Below are 23784 nucleotides of genomic sequence, written 5' to 3' on the forward strand. Positions count from 1 at the left end.
CGCCTTCCTCGAGACGAACGGATCCCTTGACCACTCTCAGTCCGGCTTCCGAGCCAACCACAGCACCGAGACCGCCCTCATCGCAGCCACAGACGACATCAGATCCCTGCTCGACAACGGGGAAACTGCGGCCCTCATCCTCCTGGACCTCTCCGCAGCGTTCGACACTGTCTGCCACCGCACCCTAGTACATCGCCTCAGCAACATCGGAATCCAAGAGTAGGTACTGGAATGGATCGTCTCGTACCTCTCCGGAAGAACGCAGAGTGTCCCTCCCCCGTTCAGATCCAAGGCTTCCGAAGTCATCTGCGGCATACCACAGGGATCATAACTCAGCCCCACCCTAGACTCAACGTCTACATGAGCCCCCTCGCAGCCATCGCACACCAACACAACCTCAACATCATCTCCTACGCCGACGACACCCAGCTGATCCTCTCCCTCACAAACGACCCCGCCACCCCCAGAACCAGCCTACACGAAGGGATGAAAGACGTCGCTGAGTGGATGAAGAACAGCCGCCTGTTACTGAACTCTGACAAGACGTAAGTCCTCATCCTGGGATCATCGCCCTCCGCCTGGGACGACTCCTGGTGGCCCCCTGCCCTGGGCACCGCTCCCAAGCCAACGGACCACGCACGTAACCTGGGCTTCATCCTGGACTCCTCCCTCACGATGACCAGACAAGTCAATGCCGTCTCGTCGTCGTGCTTCAACACCCTGCATATGCTCCGAAAGATCTTCCGATGGATCCCCACCGAAACTAGGAAGACGGTCACCCAGGCACTCGTCACCAGCCGACTGGACTACGGAAACACCCTCTACGCCGGAACCACAGCCAAACTTCAGAAAAGACTCCCAACGCATTCATATCGCCTCCGCACGACTCATCCTGGACATCCCCCGACACAGCCACATCTCCGGACACCTGAGAGACCTGCACTGGCTCCCCGTCAGCAAGAGGATCATGTTCAGACTCCTCACCCACGCACACAAGGCTCTCCACGACCTGGGACCCAAGTACCTCAAAAACCGCCTGACCTTCTACACTCCCACCCGCCAGCTACGCTCCACCAGCCTCGCCCTCGCCGCCGTTCCACGCATCCGCAGAGCCACCACCGGAGGAAGATCCTTCTCCTACCTGGCAGCCAAGACATGGAACTCCCTCCCCATCCACCTCCGGCTGACCCGGGACCACCTTTCCTTCAGGAAGCAACTCAAGACCTGGCTCTTCGAGCAGTAGCAGAATTCCCCCCCCCCCTCCCCAGCGCCTTGAGACCCCTCCGGGTGAGTAGTGCGCTATACAAATGCTATGATTGATTGATTGATCGTGACTTGAAAACACGTTCACAAACTTTTATATATATATATATATATATTTGTTTTTTAAGGAAATTGAGAAAATGTGACTAATGTAGCCTGTGAGGCCTGCTTCTCCTTTATGGCCTGGCATACATCCACCATCTCATCATGCCCTGCAGGCTGATGAGCACGTTCTTTTATCCAGTTACTGCTGTCGGGATCCCAGAGTACTGATTTCTTTATTAAAACCTTTCCAAAACTTATAAACACAACTTCATGTTAAGTCTTTACAACTTTTCTAATTCTGAAAAAGAAATCTTATACTTCACAAAAAGCCATCCTTTTGTGAAGTGTCCTAAATGTGGGAAGAAAAAGGCGCAAACCGCGCCCTCATCCTGTCTGTATTTTCTGCCTACCTATTTTTCAATCATCATCTAGACTTGTGACTTTTCTAAAAAGTTGTCAAGAAGAACTTGGAAACATGATCTTCAGGAGGGAACTGTGCAGATGTTGAGAGGAGTCTGGAAGAGCGGAGGGATGTGTATAGGCAACTTCTCTACCTCCATACTTTTAACCGTCCCTTGGACCACATGCGGGGTAGGTCCAGGGAGATATCCTGCAAGACGCAGCTAACTTGGACCACTTGATGTCAGTCACAGCTTGCTTGCTGTAGAAGGCTAGCTTGATATCATGGAGGGGTAGGTCGATGTTGAGAACAAGACTGTCTATGTCGAAGGCTGTCTTGACATCGAAAGAAAAGACATTCAATGGGCCAGATTCACAGAACTAACAAGACAAAATCCTTAACTTAATACCATTTTGGTATTCACAGAAGGCACTTACCCATTTTGGTATTCACAGAAGGCACTTACTCATTTCGGTACTCACAGAAGTTAGGAGTCCTAACTTTAGGACTCCTAAATGCTTACTGTGAATACCGAAAGTCTTAAAGTTAGGATTTTTCTCAGTTTAGGAGTCCTAAAGTTAGGAATCCTAACTTTACTACTCCTAAACTGAGAAAAATCCTAACTTTAAGACTTTCGGTATTCACAGTAAGCATTTAGGAGTCCTAAAGTTAGGACTCCTAATTTCTGTGAATACCGAAATGAGTAAGTGTCTTCTGTGAGTATCAAAATGGTAGTAAGTTTAGGATTTTGTCTTAAGTTAGTTCTGTGAATCGGCCCAATGTTTGGATTCCTCACAAAGTTAATTTTTCCATCTTCCTTTTAAGTTCATCCATAGGTTAAAGAAGAGAAGGTATGTCCGATTATGATTTCTCTCGGGCTTATTCACCATCCAGGGAAAATTCACCAGCAGTAACCCTTTTCTCAATCTCCGGGCAAACATCGGAGCATGTGGCTCTCTAGTTTTGCATTCTGTCACACTGGTGTCTTGTGTGCATTAGATGTCTCCTTAATCTACTACTCTAACAGTGCTGTAAGTTACTCTTCTGGTGTTTACTCCACTGACTATACTTCCACTGTCTGTGCCTCAGCTTCCTATGGATACTCGGTGACACCAGTTATGATTCTGAGACGAAGAAGGCGCTCTAGAAGCCTGATTAGGCGTGCCATACAAATGTATAGTCTGCTTCACAATATTACTCTTGACCAGTGTGTTCTAGATTAACTTGTTAAAGGGGAAATAAGACACACCAGATCTTCTCATTCACCTACTTGTTCTTCATTCTTCGCCAGTACTCCCCAACCATTTTGAATTCCCCTCCGACGAGGGGCTCTCCCATGGATGAAATTACCACCTTTACTGAGGTCTAGGTGAGAGATGGAGATAATCTCAGCATACCAATGGTAGAACCAAAGACTTCAGTCTTTTTTTTAACCATCATTCCTCAGCTCGGCCCTTACTGCCTTTGGTTCAAAGTCATCTTGATTTAGAGGTGCACTTGTTTCTGGTTCCAGATTCAATTAAATCTGCTCCAGCACGCTTACAAATTAACAAGGCTCCAAGCAGGACCCTCTTCTTGCATGCAACCAGTCTGCCTGATTCTGTCAGGCAATGCCAAGAAAACACCATTCCCACTGCACCACCCTCTATTGTGCCTTCTTTGAAGGAATGTGAGAAAACGGACTCTGGCAGAAGAATGTTTTGTGCAACTGCCTTACTCTGCTTGTAAGAGGTATTTATCTCTGGGAGGCTCCTCAGCATTTTCAAGAAAAGCTGCCTCAACAAGTAAGACCAGACTTCTGAATGGTTCTTCAGCAGGATATGATGGTCTCCAATTAAGTGATTAGTACTGCTTTTTGATTCTATTGATTTTGCTGCGTTTGCTACTGTCATAGATTAGCCCTGTGTGGATCTGAATGGCTTTGCCTGAGAGGATTAAAACAAGAGGCTCAACAAAGAATTTTTAAACCTACCATTTTCAGGTAACACTGTTTTAGGTTCAACTTGACCACGAAATGTAGCACATAAAATCTGAATTGAAGACACTTAAGCAGTTGTCCTAGAGAAGCTTAAGGAGCACAGAAAAAAAAACGTACACGTGGGGTTACCATCAGAGAGCTCAATTATCTCAGGCTTCGCAACAGTGCCACCAGCAAAAAGAGCATCAGAAGCCCTTTGAGTCTTGGAATACCGAGAATAGCAAAGGCAGCTAACCAACATCAGCTCCTGCTGGAAAACCATTCATATAGTGACTCCTCTTCCCCAACTGCCCCCCTCTTCCATTTGCCTTCTCAATGGGGCAGGGAGGAAGAAAAATATCAGCAGTCATCTGTGAGTGGAGGGGGACAACATGGCAAATGGGTGTTAACAACTTTGTACCATCTAAAGTTGCTTTGTTTGGAAGTCCGCACCCTCCTGATCAAAGAAGCAGTGGAACTGGTCCCTCTGGAACCAGAAAGTTACATAAGTATATTATCCAGTATTATAGGTGTCTTTCATAGATTCACATGCCTGAATCATTCCCCGTCGTCGAGATGGGAGTCCCTGGTACATAAATAAGTAATGTCCCATAGACATATAGAGAACAGTAGGCCATAGGGCCTCACTTTTGTAAGATATCTAGGTCCTTTTGTAAAAAGGACCAAACTCTAGAAAAGAGCCAATCAGCTGTCATCTCCCTCTAGAACCTTCCTGGCAGGAGCCTCAGTCCCTCAGATTTTCGACCGCACGTTGTGCTAAGGGAGTCTCCCCTGAGCTCTGCTCAGGTTTGTTGCTTTACAGCATTTTCAGCAGTTTAGGATATTGTTTCCTGTTTTTCTCTTCAAAGAAAATGAATATGGCTGATGCTCCAAAGAAGGGTCTCTTCAGAGCTTGTAGCTCTTGTGGATAAAAGAGGTTACACATTGATGACTAACATAAGGACTGCCTGTACTGTCTATACCCAGATCACGTGACTAAGGACTGCAAGGTATGTCGAACCTTTTCTACTAAGATTATAAAAGACAGAGAGGGACGCCTTTTGATCTGGCTCCAAAGGCTTAAGGATAGAGACAATCTGGATTCCTCTGAGGGAAGTGAGGGTTCTTCAATCTCCTCAAAATTGTCTCTCAAAAGACCTAGGGTTGCTTCCCCTGACCCCTTGGATACTCCTCAAAAGAAGGCAGCTAAAAAGTCTTCAGAGGTCAAGGCAAAAACAGCTTCAAAAAAGGAACTTCACACCTTTAAGAAGCCGGCACCGTCGACGACGACATCATCAGGGATAAAGAAAGCAGTATCTCCTGTTTATGTATCTACGTCGACGACGACAGTCTCGACGATGTCATCGTCATTATCATCGACAACTCCATCGTCGACGGCGGGTAAGGCTGTATCGTCTACGATTGTAATTGAAAGATCGTCGTCGACGACCAAGATTCCGTCAATAGCCTCGTCGACGACGAGACCATCTCAGTTGATTTCGTCGACGTCGGAAACGTCTATACCGTCGACGGCAACATCATAGATGACGATGGCTGTCGTTGCTACTCCGTCGACGATCTCACCGTCGAAGGTGATTGATTCTGGCTTTGTCGGCATCGGTGTGTCTGAAGATTACCAGAAAGACGCTGACGCCAGAGCTAACTTCCCCTAGCCGTGTGCAGCTATTACCACCAGCACGTCTACTTCAGGATGAAGATTCTGACGATGGTGATATGTTCCAATTGGCGACTAGCCCATCAGAGCTAAATGTCAAATGCCAAAGCTCGGATGAGGAGGAAGTTGTGGAGCAGATGATCTGTCCGCCACCTACACCTATGGTCTGCCTGCCAGCTTCCCTGGTTACAGATCTAAGATACCTTATAGAAGACTACAAGCAGAGGTTCCCAGAATCTCCGGCACCTCAGGCTCCCGCAACGGCTCCATCGCCGAGACCAAGACCCCCGCCCCTAATCATTCAGAAGGAACGGGTGGATATACCTGGTCCTCAATCTTCGGAGGGCAAAGAAGAGGAAGAAGAGCAGGACGAACAGCAAGAAGGGGAGCTGCAGGATGATCAATCCATCAATAATGACTGGGAGGATTATGTCGCAGACTCACCAGCATCTCCGGAACCTGCTTCATCAAATTCACCACCATTTGTTATAGGTGGTTTCCAGAATGTGGTGGAGGGGGCCGCTAAGCGGTTCCAGATTACAATGGAGTCTCAGGAACAGGAATGGTTCCTGTATGATTTTAAGGAGCCATTAAAGAAGTCAACGAGAACAATTCCTATGATTATCTCTGGAAACAGGGGGAGCAGATCATGCAGAATCCCGCCTCAGTTTCACCTGTAATCCCTAGATTGGACAAAAAATACAAGGCTCCAAATTCGGCACCGGCCTGTCTGACAGGTCATCCTAAACCGGATTCTGTGGTGACGCAGGCAGCCCAGAAAAATTCTAGAAATCCTTCTTCTCCTGTATCGGCTCCTCCGGATAAGGACGGAAGAAAGCTGGACAACATAGGAAAGCGTTTGTCAACAATGTCGGCAATGACTGTCAAGGCTGCAAATGCCTTAGCGCTTCTCGGGCGCTATAATAGACAGCTGTTAGCAGACATAGCTCCATACCTGTCTGAGTTAACTGACACATCCAAAGAAGAGGTGAAGAAAATACTCATAGAAGGGGAAACATCAGCGATTATAGACTGTGCTATGGATGTTGCAATGACAGGATTTCGACAGCTGGCTGGTGCAGCAGTTTTAAGACGTCAAGGATGGTTAAAAGCGGCCTCATTCTGTCCAGAAGTGCAGTCCAAGATCTTGGACATGCCATCTGATGGCCAGGTACTATTTGGCCCCAAACTTGATGAGGCGTTACAAAGCATTAAAAAGGATACGGACACTGCAAGGGCCTTAGGCACACTTCAGTATAAAAACAGTCCTTTCGAGGAAATAGAGGAAGAGGACTATCTTCCTACAAAGGAGGTTTCCAGTACAGATCCTCGTATTCGTCCAACCAGAATAGGCCGCAATACCAGCAGCGCCAGCAACAACAAGGCCAACAGTCCTCATACGGAAAGTCGTCCTTTCGAGGCAGAGGACAGAGAAGAAACAACGGCCGAAGACAATGACCTCTCACTTCGGCCAGTCCACACTTCATATCCCTTATTAAAAATTGGAGGAAAAATTACCTATTTCCTACAGAATTGGAAAAAGATTACTACGTACCGGCGGGTCCTTCAATTAATACAATTCGGCCACTCCATGGAATTCATGAGCATCCCTCCACGAACCCCGCCTCGCCCAATGCATCACAAAAACCTACGACTGCTTCTGCAAGAAATCTCTGGTATGTTGCAGAAAGGAGGGATAGAGTTCCACCATCCCCAAGAGGGAAAGGATTTTATTCCCGTTTCTTTTTAATCCAAAAGAAGGAAAATAAATGGAGACCAATCCTAGATCTCAGGGCTCTCACCAAGTTTCTGAAGAAACAGTCGTTTCGCATGGTAACGATTCAGGAAGTTTTGCATCTTCTGGAGGAGGGGGATTTTATGGCGTCATTGGACTTACAAGACGCTTACTTCCATATACCAGTTCACAAAAATTACTTGAGATTTGCAGTAGCGGGCAGGCATTTCCAATTCTGTGTCCTGCCCTTTGGACTGAAGTCTGCGCCCCGCATCTTCACCAAATGTCTCTCCCCAGTGGCGGCATATCTCAGGCAATGCGGTCATGTCTCTCCCCAGTGGCGGCATATCTCGGGCAATGCGGTCATCAAGTCTTTTCCTATCTGGGCGACTGGCTAATCAAGGCACCATCCTTCGAAGACGCGTCCAGGTCTTCCAACACCTGTCTGAATCTCTTCAATTGCCTGGGTCTCACGATCAATCAGGAAAAATCAATCCTGCGACCATCTCAAACGATCAACTTTTTGGGAGCAACCTTAAACACGACCTCCGCAAGAGCGTTCCCGTCTCAGGAGAGGCAAAACAAGCTTCTCGGGCTAGCGTCTACAGTAGCCTCAAAAAGAGTGTTGAAGGTCCGACTCTTCAAGTCCCTTTTAGGGATGATGTCATTGTGCATCCTGTTGATCCCTCACTGTCTCCTACGGATGCGTCCTCTGCAGGAGGCACGAGACAGTGGGTCCAGTGCACGGGGTCGTTCGACGACCACGTAAGAGTGACTTCTCAGATGGTCAAGGCCCTAAGATGGTGGATGTCTTCACGGAACCTGTCCCGAGGTTTGACATTCCTACTTCCAGCGGCTCCTCATGTAATAACGACGGACGCTTCCAAAGACGGTTGGGGAGCTTTCCTGCAAGAACTGCAAATAAGCGGAAAGTGGTCAACCACAGAGAGAGAGCGCTCCACATCAATCTGCTTGAGTTGAGAGCGATATTCTTGGCTCTACAGTCGTTCCTACCAAGAATCAAAAACTCCCTAGCGCTTGTCAGGACGGACAACACCACGACAATGCACTATCTCAACAAGCAGGGAGGGGACGCGCTCGCTGACACTCTCGCGCGAGTCGCAAAAAATTTTTTTTAAAACAAAATCTCGAACTGGTTGAAAATTAACAATGTAGCCCTAAAGGCGGAATACGTCCCAGGTATGGACAATGTGCTCGCAGACTCGTTGAGCAGGCAAAAATCATCGTCTCACCAGTGGGAGTTAAACCAGAAGATTCTCAACCAAATCTTCTCGAGATGGGGCACACCACAGATAGATCTCTTCGCTACGAGGATCAACGCCAAATGCCCACACTTCGCAAGTTGGCATCCCCAATCAGGGTCTCTAGGGAATGCATTTTCCATCGCATGGCGCAACGTCTTTGCGTACGCCTTTCCGCCATTTCCGATGCTTCCCAGAGTCCTCAGGAAGATGAAGGTGGAGCCGTGTACTCTCATTTTAATAGCCCCAACTTGGCCAAGAGAGCATTGGTTCACAGAGCTACACCGTCTATCCCTGGAACCGCCCGTCCGTCTGAGGCAGAGTCCATCTCTACTCACTATGCACAGCCTGCCAATTCAACACCCGGATCTGAAGTCTCTCAAGTTAGCCGCCTGGCTCCTGAGTTCCGAGAGTTTCGGGATTTAAACATTCCGCAGGATTGTAGAGACATCCTAGCCAAAGCACGAGCAGATAGCACCACCAAAACGTACTCTCTGAAGTGGAAGAGGTTTCGTGTTTGGTGTGCAGATCAAGGGATACATCCCTTCTCTTCTTCGCCGGAACAAATCCTGCCTTACCTGTTACATCTGGCGAAGGCAGGCCTAGCCCACTCTTCAATTAAAGTACACTTGGCTGCGATATCCTGTTATAAAAGGACTGCAGCGGGGCCTTCCCTTTGGTCAAGCAGATTAATCAAACAATTCTTGAAGGGACTATACAGATCTTTCCCTCCAGTGAGGATGTTGCCACCTACATGGCATCTGAATGTAGCCCTTAATCAACTTATGAAGCATCCATTCTAGCCGGTGCACAGAGCTGACTTGAAATACATCTCTTGGAAAACAGCGCTACTTCTTGCGCTCACTTCCGGAAGGAGGGTGAGTAAGTTGCAGGCACTTTCAATTCAGGATCCCTTTATGCAATTTAAAAATGACAGGGTGATCCTTCGAACCAATCCGAAGTTCATCCCAAAGGTTCTGTCGGATTTCCGCCTGAATGAACCTGTGATTTTGCGTTCCTTCTTCCCAAATCCCAGTACAGCAGTGGAGAGGGCATTACATTCTCTGGATCTCAAGCGATGCTTGAAATTTTACATCGACAAGACAAGGGAGTTTAGGAAATCGAATCAGCTTTTTTGTGGCCTACAGCAGACCTAGAAAGGGTCTCCCACTTACAAAACAAAGCATCTCACGCTGGATTTCGGCAGCCATCTCCTTCTGTTATGAAAAAGCAGGACTGCCTCTGCGCTCTAAGGTGCGAGCCCACTCCACAAGGGCTATATCCACTTCTATGGCACTCTTTGCGGGGGTGCCAGTGATTGACATCTGCAGGGCGGCAACATAGAAGTCGCCTCATACCTTCACTAGGCATTATTGCCTGGACACAGAGCTGATGAAGGATGCAGCAGTGGGACAAGCAGTGCTTCGCCATCTATTTCATTGAGGTGAGCCTTCTTTCATCCCTCCATCCTTCTGTTATACGCACAGTTCTTTGCTGATGGTATTGATTGAATCTATAGGCTGTTACTAGTTGCAGGATATGTTATTGTCTAATAACTTGCATATACTGTGCTATGCGAAATGTGCTTTCTGCATTGCTTGCTACTCTGATTCAGGCATGTGAATCTATGAAAGACACCTATAATACTGGATATGAAATGGGTTACTTACCTGTAACTGCAGTTATCCAGTATTTGTGTCTTTCATAGATTCACATGCAACCCTCCCGCCTCCCCTGGAAGGACTCACCTAATTCTCTCAGTAACACACCTACTTAGCTTAGTGCGTACGAAAATCTGAGGGACTGAGGCTCCTGCCAGGAAGGTTCTAGAGGGAGGTGACAGCTGATTGGCTCTTTTCTAGAGTTTGGTCCTTTTTACAAAAGGACCTAGATATCTTACAAAAGTGAGGCCCTATGTCCTACTGTTCTCCATATGTCTATGGGACATTACTAATTTATGTACCGGGGACTCCCATCTCGACGACTGGGAATGATTCAGGCATGTGAATCTATAAAAGGCACCAATAATGGATAACTGCAGTTACAGGTAAGTAACACATTTCTTCTTTCCTTTGCGGTGTAAAGAAAGGGCCAACATGGTAATACTGTCCAATCCTATACCTCAGGACAACAGATATATTGAGAAATAAGTTTCAGATGGTGGTGCTTCACCAGGTATATTCCCCAACTCCCATCAGGTGGAGTGGGTATGTGCACTTAATACCCAACAGCCTTACATTCATAGCTACATCATTCGGAAACACTGGGAATTCTTGATTTTTGGTGGGCATTCCCATTACCATTACCAATACAAAGTAATACCTTTTTTGTCTTGAGAAGTATGCCCCAAAATTGATTTTCAAGAGCATGGCAGTGGTTGTGGCAAACACCACAAGATGATGGACAGAGTGCAGACACATTTCAAACACTCACCCCCAGGCAAGAGATCTGGTTTTAATGTGTTTTTTGCTCACTATGCCTCCCAAGTTTGGACCTAGCCATATGCAAATCAGACTTGACCCTGCTCCTCATGTGAACAGTCCAACCCGAACTGCCAGGTCAGGTTCTCCCTGGACCAGAAACATGCATCCTGGGACCGGTTTCAGAGTTTCACCCCCCTGAACCCCTCCCCCGTCTCCCCAATAAATAAGGCAGGTTAGCTTGAATCCAGTGGCACAGTGAGCAAGGGACCCACGTCTGGGCATACCCATGGCCACTTAGGGCGAACATAGCAAACACAAAAAGATGATGAACAGTGTGCTGACACTTTTCAACCACTCACCCCCAGTCAGAAGATCTGGGTTTAATCCATCCTTCTTTTCCTCACTATGCCAGCCCTGTTTGGACCCAGCCATATGCAAATCCGTTGTGACCCTGCACACCTCTGAAGAATGGGAATCTGTCTATCCGTATTTAGACTGGCATATAAAAGCATTAAGTGCCTTCTTGCACATCCGCTGTTTATAAACAGCTTAGTTATGTAAATGATGCTTAATGCTGGTATAGATTTTTGCATGTTAAATCTTTTGCCCCTAGGTAAGTACCAATTGTTTGGGCATTTCACAAGGGTGATCATATAACATTTGGCAGTTTGTTGCAGCCTTCACCAATTTGTTGTCCAGTAATATTCACTATGCTTCTCTAATTCGCTTTACACCAGACCACCTGATTTCTTATTTTGCTGATTCATATTCATTCGTTGTTTCAGATGTTCCTCATATCATTTATGTCCTGATAAGATGTTCATTTTAAACAACAAAGGCAAATGGACTACTATTGACAATTTAATTTGGTTTGTTATTAGAAACACACATGCACTTTTGTAACGGAACTTGTTAAATTTCTATTTTCTGCAGTACTTTTTCACTGGAGGTATATTGCACATGATTTCATTAAGATCAGTGAATGTAACTTTTTAATGATTTTCTGTTTTGGATATTAATGAATACGACAAATGTTTTCAGAAATCTTTATGCTGGTATGAATGGTGACCGCATTAACTGCAGATGGCTATCTAGCCATTTAAACAGTTTATTGATTTTTCTAAGTGATACCTACGAGTGCCATTGTTTGGTTTAACTATTTATACCTTGGCCTCTTGGGTTTATGGGTAGCTCGTTTAGTCTAATAAGATCAACAGATTGAATAGTGTTATGATGTGATTTATTTTCCTCCATTGGGAATGGAATCACATGGAATTTATTCTTAAAGCAGAACTGGTTAAAAGAGGGAAAGCAATCTTGACACTATGGATATCTGCACGATTTTGCTTGGTCAATAGTTTTCACTACCCTTTTAAGCTAGTAATGCTTAAAAATTGTATGTTTGAAAGTAGACTGTTAAGAGTAGTAGAAGCCAATTAAGGGTGAATTTGAATTCATCCCTGTATGTTGGAAGCATTTATCTGTTTTAATTGAACTAATCTTTTTGTCTTCCATATATCGTTTCTAAAAATATTTTTGCAGATTTGTCTTGGTTCATAACTTAGTCCTTATTTAGTTTTCTTTGATCATCTGAATCTCTCTCTCTCAGAAAAGTAGTTGCACAGACGAATGTGTGTAATATTTTGATTTTCTGGCTGTTCACTTAAAGTGATTTAATTGCTCAGAACATTGTTATGCATTATACTATAGCAATAAGAAAGTTGAAATGATGGCATCTTACTCTGATAAACCTGGACACTAAAATACTCATTAAAATATTACAAGAAGGTTGTGTTTTTGTGTCTAACCTAATCCTGCCCGAACAGGCAGGATTCATTCTCGGCTGCAGCCCACACAATCTCTGCACCATACTTACTCTAAAGTAATATCTGTGCTCTGAACCGAAATCTGCGACTGTTTAAGACTGCTAGTCTAGTCTTGCATGTAGGAATTATAGGACGGATAGTGCTATTCTACGTCATGCCCCAGACATTTCTCTGAATCATTGAGTTGGGTTGCAATAAATATTGTTATTTGAGCGCCAAGAAACCGGAGACTTGGGTGAATAGATGCTTTACAAATATGTTATCTTATTGTCCTGTGCAGAATAGGATTTAAAATGTTGTGGACTATTGCATTTTACTGCCTCTGTCTATTGCAGGACATGTGGCCCATACTAAAATAATCATTTTACCAAAACTGATAGATTTCTCCAGAAATGGATCTTTCATAGATTTGCATGCTTGAATCATCTGTTATTGAGCTGAGTCCCACTGTAACCTCTTAGTTGCATTCTCTGTTAATTTAACCCCATGTCTAATACAGACTGTTTAGTAGCCTAACTTCATCATTCCAAAAGAAATAAACTTTAACCAGTTTGAAATAATCAGTCATATGGAAACACCCTAAAAAACCATCATCCTTCAGCTTTCTACTGCACTTCATGTGTGAAGGGAGTCCTAAGCTCTGCTCTTTTCCTCACAGATCAGTGACTTTTTATTTCAATGTAAATCTTTGATAATCAGTGAAGATGGCTTCATATTTCTTTGACTACCATCTAAAAACAGAAAATGTCAGGCATCTCCTTTTCAGACTTTGTGGGACTAGAGGCAAGAAAGGTTTACACTTTTAAGATTTTCATCTCATTAGGAAAGTATTTGTCTGTACCCTAACCATAAAGATAAGGAATGCAAAATATGCTGCACCTTCTTAACTAAGACCTTAAAAGATAAAGAAGAAAGACTCTATTTGGCTACAAAAGGTCCCATCTAAAAAAAATCTATCTTGCGAAGAAGTTTCAGATGGATCTTCAAAAAAAGCCTACAATAAAATCTAAACCGGGTTCATTCAGAGAGACCCCATGAACCTTAAAAGCATGACCCATCTACCTCAAAAGAATTTCCAAATTCGGTTCAGAGGAAGCCAGGAGCTCAGTTCCTCTTTTTGGATTCTCATTGGCAAATGTAGACTAAAACCAGTTTCTGAACCACTAATGCTGAAGCAAAAAAAACTGACTAGTGTCTCACCAAAGGCTTGCCTATGATGACACCATCATCGTCAGGCTTATCAAATATGATAACTTTGGCAAAAGCACCATCAACAGTAATCATCGTTTATGAGGAAACTGAGAATTTACAGTTGTAGTGTCAGTGGTTACAGACAACTACTTCCTCTTCTTTGACAACAGCATCTCTTACGCTGTTGACAATTGCAATGCTACCATCTTCCCTATCATTCATTTTACCATTAAACAAATATTAGAATATATTAATATCCCCATACCATCTAGTCAGGCCTTTTTCAACACATTTGGTCACTACTGATTAGATTATGTTGATATTTACTTCTAGCTGTATATTCCTAACCTTTACAATATCCTCCAGGTGCCATGGTGGATTTGTGTTTAACAGCAGTGCTGGTGCCCACTGGAAGTTGGATTTCTGTGGCTCCTGGCTAGGTCCCTACAACCCTAGAAATGATGGAGCAGAGCCTCATATACCTTGCTTGCTGTCACCACCCTTGCTAGCTGAAACTGGATCCTTTCTTTCAAGGATACAAAGCTCATCTTCAATCTTTGAAAATGAATTGCTATGCCAAGACTGCTGCAAATAAATGTAGGTTTTTGGTGACTGGTCTCTGGTCATGTCTCCAAGGTGTCTGGCCAATGTCCTCTAATGCACCTGAAGGGAATCTTTGACCTCGAAGTAAAGCTGTACATTGATGAGTATAAGAAATAGTAGCAGACATCGCACAGGTCCTGCCTGCTCCCTGTTAATGTTGCCGGCCCTGTCATAAGGATGTTCCTCTGACCGATCCACTTCATTTTCAAAATCTTCAGGTAAGTCCAATCCCAAGCACAAGAGAGATGTGGGACTCAACACCATTCCACCACTTTGGGTCCAAAGAGAATGTCTGGGGCATCAGTATCACCAGCAATGGAACAGATACCTCAGCTGGTCCTGACACGCCCCAAGTTTCCCATGCTATGATCTACCTTGCAACAAACGAAGATATTTAAGGAGGTCATGCTACCAATCTTTAGTTTGCTTCAGACTCCCATTGGTGCGTCTTCATCCCCTTAAAGCCACAGACCCCTTCAGTCAGGTTACCACTGGCAGGTCCTCCCCTGACATCTGCCCCATTCAGACTCATTACTGGACCCATACCGACACTGGTATAAGCTTGCATATTGGCCTGCTGGAGTGATCGATGTGCTCATACACGTCAGTCAAAGCTTGCCCGATTTCTTGCCATGAAATAAAGTGCCATGAGTTGTCATGTTCCCTGATTCTTATCTTCCCCTGTTCCTCTACACACAACTATCAGCAGAGGATGCAGTCTATTTTTGGTTCTGACACTGGTCCTGTGCCAGTCCAAGGAGCACCCTCCACCATCATGCTGATGATGGAGATCATCATAGTTCGCTTCCCCCTCGTTATACTGATTATGCCTTACACCTTGCCTCAAAACATGCCAGTGGGCTTGAAAACTCCCCTGAAACAGAGCTTTACTCTCCATATTGACCACCAACGGATGAAAGGTACTCATTTGCAGTGTCTGAAGGCAGCTGAGGTACTAGAATTGCAGTTTACCTCCATTGAGACTAAGACAAACGTTCTAACTGAGATTCTTCAGTTTGGGCAGCAACATCAGAGCCATTATTCCCATTCAGTGACACTCTCCTGGATGCCTTGATGGCTCGTGGCCGAAGCCATGAGTGCCTGTTTGTAAGCAAGAAACCAGATGCCACAAGCTTCCGTCCGGTGATTCACACTTTCCTTATTAAGCACCATACCTTGAAAGTCTCATTGTGTAGGATGGACCACGAAGGTTAATCCTGATTGGATTTTCCATCCAGGGGACTGGTCAAAAACCAAACAGATTGATACTTTTGGCAAACAAATACTCCCTTCAGCTAGCGTGACCATGAGGCGCATAAACGCAGTCTGCCTTTTATGCTGCTACACATACGCCTTATGGGACATGGCCAGCGATACCCTGATGGTGGCCCCAGAAGACATTGCGGCCTCCCTGACTCGAGCCATTCATGATGAGCAGGATGCAGTGAAATACATTTATGGTGCAGTCCTGGACACCACAAACTGCACTGGCAGAGCTGTTGGCACCAATGACATGCTTCAAAGGCTCATCAGGATGAGATCGACTGGATTTTCTGACAATGTGGAAGCTTTGCTGTTGGACATACCCTTTGAAAGGTCTGTACTCTTTGGTAAGAAGGCAGACTCTGCGCTGAAGGACAGAGGGCCAAAGAACAGAAGACCACGGCACATTCCTTGGGACTGTTGACTTGTGCAAAACAATTTGCCAGTCAGCCCTATCAATGGAGGGGCTTTTCTAAGAGGCTGTCCAATAGACAACTGCCTTCACCACCAGTGATGCAGCAGACCATTCAGTGCTCTCAGGCTGGACAGCAGGGACTCCAGTTTTCCAACTTAACCCCACTGCTTTTGTGAGGCAGGATTCATTATTTCCTCCCAGGTTGACAATACCTCATGTCCGACAGATGGGTCTTACAGATTGTTAAAAGTGGATACACTGGGCCTTTTAGGACCCCCCATCCTCCTTGCCGGCCTCCTGCTCTGGAATGAATTTCATGCGAGCATCCGTCTATCCTGCTGCAGGAGGTGCATCTATTACTCTCTAAGGGTGCCACTGAATGGGTACCATACTCTGAGGCAAGGCCTTTTATTCACATTTCTTCCTTGCACTGGAAAAGGATGGAGGCCTTCGGCCTATTCTGGCTTCTCAACCTGCGGAAGGACAAATGTAAAAAGCTAACATTGGCTCACATTCTCTCTTCCCAGGACCCAAGAGACTGGATGGTGTCCTTGGACTTGCAGCACACATTGGCATGTACTAGTCCTGCCAGTACTAGCAGTTCATGGTAGACCAGCAGAACCTTCAATTTGCTGTGCCCCCCCCCCCCCCCCCCCCATCCGCTTTCCCTCCGTTATTCACAAAAGTGATAGCTGTGGTCGCTGGCCATTTTTTAAGGTTGGGTGTACATGTATTTCTGTATATCAACGACTGGCTGCTGAAGGCGGACTCGTCGCAGTCCCCTATAGACCACCTCTGGACAACTGCAGAACTTTTAACATTGGGTTTCAGTATAAATAAGCCAAATACCACTTGACTCCCACGCAGACTTCCATTCATTGGTGCCAGTTCTCTCTTCCCCACCTCGGGCTCACTGTGGTGATGGATGCATCGGTTCTGGGATGGGGCCGGTCATCTAGGGTAGATTATATGCCTCTAGTCTCCACAGAGAGCCAGCTCCACATTAACCTGCTGGAGCTATGCAACTATTGTTTCCCAGAGGGGAAAGCATGCCATAGTCTGGAGCAGTGCACAAGCCTCTGGCATCACCAACCACTCGTGCCAGTTTTTTTCTGGCTCGTGATCCTACTCTTGTTCCTTATCTCCTGCTCCACGAAGGAATGGTCTATCTAGAGGTGGTAAGCTCAGGGGTTGGTAGGGCCTGCATGGTGACTGCATCAAAGGTTGTTGGGGTGGCAACAGCTCGGAGGTATGGATAATTGACCCTTCTATCACTGCTGGTGGTGTGAGCGTCCGCACCAGATGAAATGGAGCCTGGGTTTAAGAAGGCACCCATGGCAGCAACAGTCTTGATCTGGGGGCTGATATAGAGGACCTAGCTGGCATGGGGGAGGGGGGGGCCTGTCAGCCCTAACCCAGTCGGGGCACCTCACGGTTCCATGCTGAGTGGGAGTTGGTTGCCCAAAGATGGCCTGCATTACATCGTAAAACTTCAACTGAACAGGAATTGCTGCGGATCTAGGAAACTCTGGATACTGTGGAGTGGGAACCAATGCTGGCTATGCCTGTGGAGTGTCAGAACGGGGCCTTGAAGCACAATGTCATGAGGGGAAAGCCCAAGTACACTTCGCCTTCTTTTTGTGCTTCCTTAGTTACCAGGCTTCGAAGAGGATCTTGAAGTGGGAAGACTATCTTCCACGGGAACGGTTCCAGAAACAGATCCGAGATCTCCCTCAGGAATGGGGCCAGGGCAACTTCTGCAGCGCCGGTAGGAGCTTCATCGCCAGCTTGTGGATTACTTTGGAGTGCGTGGACTTGCCCTGAGCACAGGCCTTTGGGTCGTTTCCCGACCCCAAGCGCCGGAGACGCACCATGTGAGGATCCGACACGACATTTGTCCAAAAGCTTATATCCTGTAGGTATTGAGGAGTGATGTCCCTAAGCACTCTGGGAGCAAATGCTCAAAAAGGGTTGACAGAGCTTCGAAAAAATGACAGTGATGGCTCCCTGAAACCATGCTGTTAAACAATGCCTCTTGGAGCACACATGTACAGTCAGTCTTAATTCGTAAATATAGGAAGAATTCAGCAAAAAATATCAGTGGGCTTTTGTTCTTTTCTTTGTTTTCACCACACTCCAGTCCCTTTGTGCCAACACATTTCGCCGTGGTAGGGTTTACCTACGACTTCGTCAGGGCTTACGTTTTTCTCAGGTATTGATTCCTCGCTGGATTTATTAAGCGTTGTCCACTACGTCCACAGAGTTCCTCAAAATGAGCAATTCAATATTCAGTTTCTAGTCATAAATTATCACGGACCGCATTAATATTGAGTCCAGTAAATCCAAATGACGAGTTCAGTCTCCAGAAAAGACAATGTGGTCAATAATCCCAAAATAAATCTCTTGTCTCAGTGCCCAATTCGTCTATATCAGACCAGAATCTCCGCAGTCTGAGTATAGGTCAGTTTCGCTACATAAATTGATAGCCTCTGCCACCTGTTGCATATATAGTTAGCCGCCCCCCCGGTCGCGGCTTACTTCTTTACCGCGAACCCGGAAGACGCAGTTGTTTGCCTGCACTCGGGCATAACGGTGTTTGACACGCGACCGGGACTTCGTGCATTTAATTAGTGAGTATAAGCTATACTTACTATATTCTTGCCACTCTTCACAGAAGGGATGACGGAGGACCACGTATTCATGTTCCATCAGGAAGTACAGGCTCTTCAGGACAAAGGAGCCATCGATAGAGTGTTCGCACAAGATGAAGGGCATGGTTCTTAAACCCGCTATTTTTTTAGTACCCACCAAAAGCTCTCCACCCTATATTAGACCTGTGTCCTTCGGAATGCTCACGTTGGTTTGGGTTCTGTCTGCCCTGGAGACTGCATGGTAGAGCTGGGCCTGTACCTCCGTCTTAGTGGCCCACAGGCGTTGTCTTAAGGCCACGAGCATTTGCAATTTGCTGTTCTCCCTTTCGGCCTTACCAGTTTATTCATGAAAGTGATGGAGTTTGTTCCATCCTATTTGCAAAGGCCGGGGGTTCTAGTGGCTGTTGTAGACTGGCTCGCCCCAATCAGTTGTCACCCACCACCACACTACAGTGCATGTTCTGCATTTCCTGAGGTTCACTATAAATGTGCTGAAGCCACACTTGAACCTCCACTCAGATGCTTACTTTCATCAGAGCAATTCTGGACTCAGTGCGATATCGTGCCTATCCCCCAGGGCGGCGAGTCCAGGATATTCAGGCTGATTCTGACATTTTGCTTCTATCCGAAATTTGGGTGAGACTGACTCTGAAAGTTGCAGGACCTCATGGCTTCTGCATTCTGCTGGTGAATCATGCCAGATAGCACATGCTGGCTGACTTTGTAGTGGGATCTGAAGTCCCTGTTGGCACATCATCAGGGAAATCTCTCCAACCTTGTCCAGATCTTGTAGAAGACTGCACAAGACTAGCAATGGGGGTTGACCTCCCGCGATTAGGTCAATGGGAGCCCCAGTCCCGTCTCCCCCCCCCCCCCCTCCCCAAAGCTTACAGTAGTGACAGATGTGTCACTCCTGGATTGGTGCGGCCATATCGGAGAGGTGTTAATCCAAGGACTCTGGTCGCCTTGAGATTCTCAACTCCACATCAATTTCTTGGAGCTGAGGGACATCCTCTTGACAACGAAAGCTTTCTTTCCATACATCAAGGGAAGGCTGGTTCAGCGTTTCACGGACAACACCCATGCCGTGTACTAGTGCAACCAACTGGGTGGGTTAAGGTTGTGGGTCATATGCTAGGAGACTCAGCGTCTTTGGACTTGGCTGGTGTACCAGGAATTTTTCTAAGTTGTACAGCCCATGGCAGTATCTCTGCACACCAGGGCAGACTAGTTTAGACGTATATGCCTTACGGATCAAGAATGGCAGTTACACCTTATATGTGGCCCAAGGCCGGAGATGCATTCCACCGTAAGTGGACCTCTGGACTCCTGGACGCCTTTCCACCTATACCATTCCTGCCCTGAGCCTTTAAGATCAGGATATCCTGGGCTTAAGTTATTCTTATTGCTCTGGATTGCGCACTGAGAGTATGGTTTCCTAAACTCCTGAACAGGAGTATTCCAATCAGGAAGGCCCTTCTGTCACAGGGTCCTGCATCCAAACCTGACCTCTCTCCGCCCCATGCCTGGAGATTGAGCAGCAACAGTTGTGTGTTCAATGTCCCTCCTAGTTCCTGTGACCTCAAACAATATTCGCCTGCTGTTGGGATACAGTTGTGGCTTGGTGCTCCATGCGTCGGGTGGACCCCCTTTCTGCTACCTTGTTGTATGTGTTCTTGTTTGTTCTTTTGTTAGCCCAGCAAAACCTTGCGTTGGGCTCAGTTATGTTATGTTTTGGCCAAGTCAGCTTTCCTGTGACTGCTGGACCAACTTTCTTTGTTCAAGTCACTGGTTGTGAGAAGGTTTCTGAAAGGTTTACAGCATCTGTGTCCGCCCACCTTCTTTGATATGTCACAATGGGATCTCAATCTAGTCTTTACATTCTTGATGTGTGCCCCATTTGAGCCCTTGCCCCATTTAAGCCCTTGCACAGTTGCCCTTTGTGGCTGTTGACTCTAACAACTGTCTTTCTTTTGGCCATTACATCAGCCAGGACTGTCAGCAAGCTTCAAGTTTTGTTTGTTAACCCTCAGTACACCAGCTTCTACCCAGACAAAGTGGTCCTCTGTACACATGCCTCTTTTCTATCAGAAGGGATCAATTCTTTTCATATAGGCCATAATGTCAGGCTGCCCTCTTTTTTCCCCCGCTCCACCTCATCCTTCTAAGGAAGAGGAGAGACTCCATCACTTGGACCCAAAAAGAGCTCTCCTTTTGTATTGATCACACCAAAGATCACCAGATTGATGATAAACATTTTGGTGTAGGACTTTTGAAACCATTATTAGTGTTATACCTCTGACTTTTTCAAGAAACATTACCTCGTGTATGGAGTAGGAAGTAAACTACTATTAACTAATGTCATCTGCCCAGTTATTTAGCTCTGATTAGTCAAATCTCTCTGAAGGAGCTTGAAGACCAACACAAATAAAATAATTAAAAATAAAATATTGCGTGTTCTGAAACACTATTTAAAAGACAATGTATGATTTGTTTTAAATAGTTAAGTGTGAGATTGTTTAAAATCATTCGCTGCTGAAGTTGGAAATGTTTTCAGCCTGTTGATGCTTTTTGTTTGGCAGGTGCGGCTAACACCACGGTGACTCCAACCAAATTTTCTCCAAATCAAGCCACCTTTGACGCAGCAAGTTTCATTGGTGGCATTGTTCTCGTTTTGGGAGTGCAGGCTGTGATCTTCTTCCTTTATAAATTTTGCAAGTCCAAGGACAGAAATTACCATACTCTCTAAGATGTGCCATTCTGCTACTGCTGACATCTCGCCAATAATATTGCATATTGTTCAAACCAAAACCCGTTCTCTTCTTGAGATTTTCTCATTTCTGACAGTGTTTCCAAATACCCTTAATTAGGAAGACCGCAGGATACTTTCCCGGAACATATGGGGAAAAGAAATGTGCATACTTCTATGCGCGCACATGCTGCATGCAACCTTGTGGTGGCTGTTTTACATGTGTTAGTTAATGCAACTATAGATATTTTTTTTCTTCCTATGCCAAAGGTGCATTTTATGGTTAATTTCGATACCCTTAAACTGTGTCAAAAATTGACAGGCCTATGACAAAACAGTAGTACTGCTAGTGTACTTTGTTATTATTCTTAAAAGGGCAGTATCTTGCAATCCTATTTAGAGCGTACCTTTCGAAAGTACTAAATCAATGACGTGTTAGAAATTGGGTGGGGATGAGGTGTGTGATTTGGGACAGCTTGTGGTTTTTCATACACTAGAAAACTACCAGATATGTTTGTAAAACTGCTTGGACTGTAACACATTAGGCAAAGTCAATTTTTTCTACATTAGAAATAAATGATGTCTTATGGGGTTTGCGGTACCGTTGGGGAAAGGTGAATGTTAATAAAGTATTTGTTCAAGGTCTGTATTTGTCAGCGAGTTAAAATGCTGCACTATCTATTCTGCCCGAGCTAAAGAGTGCCTTAAAAACTAATAACACTAGAAAGCATCTCTGAATCGTTCTTGCCATATTTAAATAACGTTAAGCAGTTGCAATGAAGCTGTTAAATTACACAATGTTGAAATCCTTTCTGATGTCCTGCGTAATCCCAAATGAGCTGTTTCTTTAAATGCCGGCAAAAGTCTCTAACAATGTGAATAATATAGCTTTAAATTTTGAAGGAGTGCTTTTCTGTAATTTAGTGTGCAATGTCTGAAAGTTGACCAGGATTCGGAGCAGGCCTCTGGGTGAAAAGTAGATGTAAGGGCTACTGGGAAAATAAAGGTTAATTTGAAGTGTTGCTCATCAACCTTTTGCACTGTCTATTTGAGCCACACATTCTTTGCAAATGCTGACAAATTGTGAAGCAAGGATGCTTTAAAAAATATCTTGAAATTTGCACACTCACTGGTGTTTTGCCATATTTGCATTCTTGTTTAGCTTTGGTATGTTCATTTTATTTCCAGTACCCAATTTAGCAAAATGATAGATGTTTTAAATCATTATTATACATTTTTAGCAGTTGCGATACAGCATTGCCAATTTATTGAAAAATAAAATCTTGTGTTACTACCACCAAAATGAGTTTCAGGCGTTTTTGTCCGCAGTATGATGTATCTCCATAAGCTGTGGAAGTATAATTATGCAATCTTGTGGCTGCAGCGTTTTCAGTGTGATTATGTTGTGTCCTGTGACACAAGTAGATGCTGGTAGCCAAGTCGAGTTCAAATGTACCTTTTATTCAGTAACTGGTTCAAGTACAACCAGGTGGTACACAAGTACATCAGATAGGTAGACCAGGTAGACAGGTGATGTAGTCAGCCCTTAGTCCCATGTAACAGCAACCCCACCAGGAGCAGCCTACATGCTGCTCATCCCATCGCTAACTGTCATTCCTCACTCACAGGCATCCAACATTCAGTGCATCACTGAATTCCCAACATTGTACACTAAACACACACACTGGCTGAGCAGCAGGAAGATTGGTAAACTACAAGATAAGAGTAAACTATGCAGGGCATAACAGATTACGGATTTGCCACATGATGCTTAATATGCAGGTATAAACAAAAAATGTTTTTTGTTGCTCAAACTAATCAAATGTAACTAAAATTGCAGTAATCTTTGCTGCCCCACAGTGGAAGGCCCTATGCAAAGCTTGATTTGTCATCTATCTTTTGTGTCTTGTTACTGCATTTGGATTTTAAACTTGTACCAATGTGGTGAAACCTTTGGCCAGACAGTGTTAACATGTGAAAACATGGCAACATTAGGAATAATACGATCACAAAATGTTCCTCATTAAGTCACACATTTTGCCTTTTCTTGATGCATAATTTGGTCAATTCACTCATAATTTGCCTTTTCTATCTTCATAATGTAGTTAACTTTGCTGCATAATTGGGTCCTCCCCTGCCGCATAATTCCAGTGTCCCGGAGTGTAACTAAGTTACTGTAGAAAATGGAAACCTAGTTTAACATTGAGTTCTTTTGGAATACTGATATGTTTGCGGCATACCCTAGGTAGTTTGCTGGCTTTCAAGTTGGATTCCCAAAGACTAAAGTGTTTTATTAATTTTATGTGGCTGCATATGGGTTGGGAAT

General features: G+C 45.1%; 1 protein-coding gene across 1 annotated transcript in view; it reads left to right on the top strand.

Annotated features, from left to right (window-relative positions):
* Positions 1-22761, top strand: part of CD164 (CD164 molecule) — a 158894-nt gene extending 136133 nt beyond the window's left edge. Inside the window, exon 6 of the mRNA XM_078648404.1 lies at positions 21292-22761. Coding sequence (XP_078504530.1) covers positions 21292-21458 — 167 coding nt within the window. The 3' untranslated portion in view covers positions 21459-22761. The remainder of the gene's footprint in view (positions 1-21291) is intronic.
* Positions 22762-23784: the final 1023 nt, after the last annotated feature.

This window comes from Lissotriton helveticus, chromosome 6 (assembly GCF_964261635.1).
Source record: "Lissotriton helveticus chromosome 6, aLisHel1.1, whole genome shotgun sequence".
NCBI classification, from domain to species: domain Eukaryota; kingdom Metazoa; phylum Chordata; class Amphibia; order Caudata; family Salamandridae; genus Lissotriton; species Lissotriton helveticus.